At 39.0% G+C, this 7,230-nt stretch overlaps 1 protein-coding gene across 1 annotated transcript; it reads right to left on the reverse strand.

The window, feature by feature from the left end:
* Positions 1 to 1,014: 1,014 nt before the first annotated feature.
* On the reverse strand, positions 1,015 to 7,029 carry LOC136450662 (uncharacterized). Its single transcript, XM_066451215.1, has 12 exons — positions 6,894 to 7,029; positions 5,894 to 5,968; positions 5,634 to 5,804; positions 5,104 to 5,169; positions 4,455 to 4,523; positions 3,936 to 4,052; positions 3,374 to 3,585; positions 3,191 to 3,281; positions 3,006 to 3,074; positions 2,014 to 2,105; positions 1,524 to 1,587; positions 1,015 to 1,329 (listed from the first exon to the last, which is right to left on the reverse strand). The coding sequence occupies exons 2-12, from the start codon at positions 5,927 to 5,929 to the stop codon at positions 1,225 to 1,227; spliced, it is 1,092 nt and encodes a 363-aa protein (XP_066307312.1). The 5' UTR covers positions 5,930 to 5,968; positions 6,894 to 7,029; the 3' UTR covers positions 1,015 to 1,224.
* Between the last annotated feature and the right edge of the window lie 201 nt (positions 7,030 to 7,230).

Genomic DNA, 7,230 nt, shown 5'->3' on the forward strand with positions numbered 1-7,230 from the left:
GCTCTCACAGTGATTTGGGGTGGGATGGAGCAAAAAAAAAAAGTGGCTTCTCCCGGCTCCTCCTTCAGGCCCCTAAAAACATGCTCTCACAGGGAAGCCATTTTACCAAACGGTTTACCAAAACCGCTTCAGCTCCACCGGTGGAACTGTTCGTGAAGCTGAAGCAAAAAAAAAAAATAGCTTCACTAGTGGTGAAGTGAAGCCCTGCCAAACGGGGTCTAAATACAGCAAAATGCAGCGTGTCCAGTTGAAGAAGCACTGTTCGTGAAACAATACTTACATCCCAAGTGGTGGCATGCGACACGATGGGCAAAAGGAGAAATAAACGTGGTAATGGCTGCCTGCTTGCCACCAAAGCGTAGATCCTTAAAAAGCGGCATGTGCTGGTCTCTGGTTGCTTGGACATGGCGAACGACGACATGTCTACACTCTACACTGACCGCACCAACGTCCAGCTTCAAAAATCAAAATGTACGGTATGCTATTGCAATGCAATTCAGTAACCGTTGGTAAGGATCAGAAATCAAAGAGCAAGTACCTTGCCGCATACCCAAATTACCAAGCTGGAGAAACTAAAGGCGACAGTCGTATACTCCGTGTTACATTTGTGACTTTTGGTTAAAAAAAAGAAAAGTAAAATGTGGTTTTCACAGAAGAGACATTGAGAAGTTTTCCTTGTCCTTGAACAGAAACATCACGATCTTCATAACTTCTCGGGGTGATGCCATGTGCCACGGCCGTGCCCGTGCAGCAAAGAAACAGATTCCAAGCACACATTTTAAAACTGGCAATTACGATGCAACATTTGATGCAGGTAAGCCATATGGAGCTCCATAAGGAAGGCATTGATGCTGTCTAATGCAAAATTCTCCAACCAAGCAAGGTATTGGTTCTAGTTTTTTTCTGAAAGCCACCTGTAACTAATTCCTCATACGCCAATCGAAGTATCTTTGGTTAACTGTCACAAGTGGTAAGAAAATTTGCGGTCCCAGATATCTTGCCCAACACAGAACCGCACTTGTGCGAAGGATATTTGATTTGTGTGTGATAGTATACTCAAAAGCAAACTCTGGGCCCAACCATTAATAGAAAATTGCTTATAGATAGTGTAACTCTGTTCAAATTTGGCAACACTAAATATGGGCAAAACATGATGTATGACAAAATGGTAGACACCCTGCATAAGTTTGACGTCAATTTATGCAACCATGTCTAATGAGCTGCTCACTTAACATTTCCGTTGCGAATCGAAGATCTACATGGGCCAGCTGATGTAGTAAAGGGTACACCTTTGAATGTTGCAATTCCATTCTCGTCGGTACGAAGATGCTGGATGCATAACAATGAGGTGAGCGCCATAGTGGTAAACTTCGCACAGTATAGGAATAAGCGACATCATTCATCAAATAAAAACAAACATGGTATTTGAATTGTCAGGATCTGATAACTGAGTATGTTATGTTAGCCATGAACATCCAATGACAATGATGTTACATCATATCAAATTTGTCATAGAAATGTACCGGGGTAATCTTGTCCAGCTGCTTTTTCTTTGGATTTAGAACATCTTCAGGCTTCCCATCAAACCTACACGCGAATAACAATTTAATAAAAAACAACCAGAACATAACTGGTAAACAAGATGGTTGTCAAAATGCAGGGCAACACAAATTATAGCCCCAGAGAGACAACTCAAATAAACTTGAAAAGAGCAATCAACCCTTTATTTCAGAAGTGAACACAAGCATACACGATCTTTATGATACAAGATACCATGAGCCCAAACAAAATGTGAGTCAAGCTGACTTGCAATATTCGATTCCTAATAATGGCGGAAGAAAACTCATGCGTGAGTTCATTCAGATTACACTTGTAGGTTCGATAAACATTGTTCTTATGAGAAACTAAGTTCTTACAGCTTGACTAACATATTCATGAGTATAAATCAGGACAGCTAGACAGAATATAAATGCTAACTGCACAAATGAGCCTTTAAATAGATTATATACTGACCCAGCAAATGAAATACGTTCTCCAATCTTGGCTCCTTCAGGAGGAATCAAAGGCTCCACAGCAGTATGATCTTCAGTTGAAGCACACAAGACCTGAGCAGAAGATTGATGCCAAAACGAACATTACAATAAAGACCTCCCAATAACAGAAGTGCACTTACAGTTTGGACTAGGAGTTAAGAAACTTTAGTTCAATGGTACTACTCTGCTGACAAGATAACAAGATACTGCAGAACCATATAACAAAAAAAAAAAGGGCGTACCCAGTGCAGAGAGCTCCCGCTCTGTGCGGAGAGTACCCAGTGCAGAACCATATAACAGAAGAGATTTAATTGACTCACTCAGTGTTCCACTTCAGAAACTTTACTACATGATAAACATTTCAAATTAGAAATAGACATTTATAGAGCTCTTTATTACTTTATTAAACTTTCTTCAGCGAAAAATGCTAAACCGTTAAGTTACCTATTTCTAGCGTTAGGCAACAGTAAGACTTGTTTGAAGTTTGTAGTAGTCCACCATGGTACTCTCGCCAATAGAAATTATTAGGGCATATTATGTTCACAATACAAGGGATATTTCTACTGGCTAATCATTAATGTAAAACCATGACCTATTGGGCTTTGTTTGAGTCTTCTTAGAAGACTACCTTCTTAATTTAGTGATACAAGCTCTCGTGCGTTCGAGAAAAAAATACAAGAAATATCTTATTCCAATGCAAAATGCATGAGTTCTTCCTTATATATTACCCCATATAATTATTTCACTTCTAACTTTACATCATGCTAACAACCATACATTAAATAGTCTTTTTAGATAATAATGAGGTAGGGTAGTCATTCTGAATGTTTTATTGGTTTATGTGTAAAATGCCTTGTACCTTCAAATGGACAGAGTAGTATTTTGGGAAATTTCGATAAACCAAATAGCCTAATAACAACCAAATTTGTTTTCCTGGGCTACACAAATGAAATTATAATAGAAACGACGTACCAATCCAGCAGACATAACATCCCGCAGCTTCCCAGGCTTCACATTCGTGATCAAGACAACATGCCGATTCTGAAAGAGGAAAATGACAGGTGTTTATAGCAAAACACAGCAGCATAAGTCGAACAATTTAAGAGAGATCAAAAATGGTTGAAAACAATTTGAGTTCCTTCTTGCAGCTAACTCACGGTTAGATCATCCGGACTGCAGTACTTCGCAAGACCACTAACAACCTGACGCACATTACCATCTCCCAAATCTATCTCCTCAACCAAAAGGCTGATCGGTCATCAATCAAATGTTAGGTTGAATACTACAACAGAAGTACTGAGAGAAATTCTAAGTGTTGCAGAAGAGTGAAAATACAGCACCTGTCAGCAGATGGGTGCTTCCATGCTTTACGGATAAGGCCAACCTGTATATTCAGGACACTGATATTGCACTCTGATTCCTTGTCTGCAACTTTCTCTGGAGCTTTCTCTGCTGTTTTTCCTGCTGACTTCTCTTTCTCTTTCTTTTTCTCCCCAGAGGTTTTGTTGTTCCCCGCAGCAGTAGGATTCTCCTTATTTTCAGGAGGCTTAGTCTAAAGTCAACAAAGAAAGGAAACCACAAGCTTATCAAAAAAAAAAGGGCAACTTGTACAAGACAGTAGTCACTCAGAATAAATGGTGTCTAAACATGAAATCAGCAATGCTATCAAAAAAAGTGTAAATGACCAAACGTGTCATAAACTAGTAGAAAACAATAAGAGTAGCAAATTTACAGCCCATCAAACTTTGTGATACAGTGCACATGTAACTACATAATCATAAAATTGCAATGAACTTAATATGCAATACTGAGGCGATCCAGCAAATAGTTCCAGGTACTGATCCAGAAGTGCTGATAAGTGTGAAAAGTAACGAGAATTTGCTTGATGGCAAAACAAACTACCTCCCCTGCAGGTTTCTTTGAGTCAGCACTTCCATTTGACTTGTCAGCAGTCTTCTGTCCAGAAATGGCTTTCTTCAAACTTGATTCAGCATCTCCTTTATCAGCTTTCTTTGGATGCTGCCAAACAGAAAAAGGAAAGGTACAATTACTTCAAATATCTTAATACAACCTTTTTCCGACAAATGTTCTGAAGATGACCAGTACATACATGTCAGTGGATATTTTACTAGTGCCATAGTAGCATTGAAGCAATTTTGTACCACATGCAGAATGAGAAGGTACAAATTTAACAAACAAAGCAGGAAGACACATACATAAATTTTAAACACTAAACAGAAGCAACATGTAAACAGAGTTCTGATTCCTAGGGTGTTGTGGCACGCATGTCAACTAAGTGTGGATGGGTTATATTTCTAAAACCTCCCTCAATGCAATGATACACAGCTCTCCAGCATATTCAAGGAAAAAAAGTTGAGCTTCCATAATTTATCATAGCAGAACCCCCAACAAGTTACTTACAGAAGGTGGATCAAAGACAGACTTGACCACATTTATCTTTTGCAAAGTTGTACCAGAACCAACAGTGTTCTGCATCAGATAGCAAAGATTGACATGAGAAACCACAGTGAGTGCTCCCAGAGAGGAAAATGAAAGATGGCATCAATGAGAATCCTTTTAATTACAGATGGTAGTTTTTGTTAAAAAAAACAACAACAAGAGACTTCTGTCAGTACAAAATCACTGGCATATTAATAGAAATAAGATACAAGTTTTGTAAGATATTCTGAATATTATCATAGCAGACAACACTGTACTTTTGCACTTTCAATGTATTACAATGGCTAATTTTGGCTTCAAATATTGTTGGGAGGAGTCCAGAAGTGAGAGGAAGCATCTCTGAAATGATAAATTAATAATATTATAGAATAGACAACAGTGAAAAGTCCAAGAATACAACCATAGGGTCCGGGGACACGAAGAGTTAATGTCGACCTCATTTTCAACTCTTCGAGTCGAAAAGAAATTCTAAAGGCAAGTAACACATGGAACCATGACAAGAAGATTTATATTCATTTGATCCTTTCGTTCTACCGATGAGCACATATTTCATATGGGCAACAGATAGTATGATTAAGTATGAATAAAAAAAGGAAGGTTCATCTTAGACCTGAATGTAGTCCATCCACCGCAATACATGCGGATATTTCTGCAACTCGCTGTCACTAACACGAATCTGAAACAAGAAAGGCAACTACAAGTTTAATAAATTTGCAACATTTGTTTATAACATAAGATACAAGAACAGAGAACGAAAATAGTACACATGAAAACACATAACATTTCAAACAAAAACTTATAAACCCCCACTTAGAACAAAAAGGACTAAAACTCACCCAGTTACAAAAGTAGATGTTTTCATCACTTTGGAGTATGTGTGGTAAAACTTTTTGCAATTTGTATGCGAAAATGCATTAGCCACAGTTTTCACTAAAATTACTTCTACCAAATTATAAAATGTCTACAAGAACATAGAATTAGTACTTATTAAGCTTTCAGTAAAGATGGACCGAGGTCTTAGGTCTAAAATACATAGATGAGAGGGAGAGAGAGGGAGGGAGAGCAAAAGAATGGCAGATTTGACGTTTGATGAAGGTTGCACCATTGCAAAAAAAAAATGATAAAGTTATATCATCGTACCACAAAAGGATGAACAGTTGCAAACACATCATTATCAGCAGCTGATAGTTTAAAACCATCACCCGATAGTACAGACTTCTGGGACAAATCCTGATTCAGATTATCAAGCAATGCATGCTGTTTTCCATCACTCGCAGTAAAATTGCTGCAAAATTTTACCCATTTCTTCACCTATCAATGAAGAAAATGAAGACATGTGTTACATGTGCAGCAGCAACTAGCAAGTGTGTTTGGTGTATAGATCAGGAAAAGATCATTACCTCATCCTGAGACGAGTTCACAATATGTGAAGACATGCTTGCACTCTCTTCAATGCTTGTATCGGATAAAGTGATCTGTACAGAAGAAAAGAAATCAGTAACAACTTCCAGCCAAAATAGCCAATCTGTGCAAATAAAGTTTCTAATTTAAAATATGGGCAAAGTTTAGTCAAATAGACAAGCACAGAAGAAGCACGAAAAACAATAAGGTATAGGTTCACAGAGTTACAGCACAGTATATGGAACTAAGATAAAACTATTGCTAGCAATAAATGTGTGTATTATGGAGCAGATAAATCAGGCATCTATACAATACAAAAACATAAGTGACGCAAAACAATTTTATTTAGATCCAATGTAAAATCCTAGTTAAAATGTCAGCACTGTACCAAGCAGAAGGCATTGTTTCGATAGACATTATAATATCTGACATGAAGCCTAAAGAGGTGAAATGGTAACAAAACAACTAGCAAGCAACAAGTAATAAATCAAATCCACAAGCTGGAATTCATCATCTCAACCTTCATCTCTATGTGACTATAAACTATACCATGTTCTAGTTGTGTTGCAAACAGTAGCAAAAAACGCTGTAGCTAACTGGGTGTTTAGCTCACACGCCATCTTGGGAATTACTAAACACCCTTCATCTATCTACTTAGCTAAATACTCAATTGTAGCCAGATTAATCAGCAACACAGAATTCCTTCAGCCTGATCGGTACCCGTTGCTCAGCTGCGACTGCTGGAGTCGTAAGTTTGCTACAGTGTTTTAATGTACCCTCTCGCCTACGGTGCTGCAGCCACAGCTACAGCAATCACAGCCGAGCGGAGTACATGTACACCCGATATTTTTTGCAAAAAGAAAAATAAGAAGCTAGTAGGCATAATACTACGGAGTACATGTATAGAACAGATCCGAATGCAAATGTCTCAAGTTAGAGTTTGGGTGCTCGGTCTCGCACAGAACCACATAAGGAAGGGAAGAGAAGGGATAGGCGTACTTGTTGGGTGCTTATCACCGGCGAAGGCCCCGAAGAAGACCTGGGCACCTGGCGTAGGGCGGCGGCGGCGCCCAGTCGTCGCGACTAGAGAGAGGAAGAGGGAAAGGGCACGCGGGGGCACGGAAGAACCACGGGACACAGGTAGGGATGGCTTACCTCTTCCTACGACCGAAAGTTGAGGCCACTTGGGCCGAATTGACACTAGTTAAGCTTGGGCTTGGTTTTTACAGCTGAGTTGATGATGGGCTACAACTTTTCTTCCTGGTATTTGGATTTTGGGTTGGGCCTATTTTTGTTTGGGCTCTGCCAACTCTAGAAACGACGGGCTCTTCTAACT

Source organism: Miscanthus floridulus, chromosome 5 (genome assembly GCF_019320115.1).
Source record: "Miscanthus floridulus cultivar M001 chromosome 5, ASM1932011v1, whole genome shotgun sequence".
Classification (NCBI taxonomy): domain Eukaryota; kingdom Viridiplantae; phylum Streptophyta; class Magnoliopsida; order Poales; family Poaceae; genus Miscanthus; species Miscanthus floridulus.

Bases quoted from the DNA above. Each gene is read 5' to 3' on its own strand.
- LOC136450662 (XM_066451215.1), bottom strand. From the start codon at position 5,929: ATGTCTTCACATATTGTGAACTCGTCTCAGGATGAG. The intron at 4,524-5,103 runs GTCTAAGATGAA...TATCTGATGCAG, and splicing joins GGTGGATGGACTACATTCAG to AACACTGTTGGTTCTGGTAC. The intron at 1,330-1,523 runs GTACATTTCTAT...TTATGCATCCAG, and splicing joins AGCTGGACAAGATTACCCCG to CATCTTCGTACCGACGAGAA.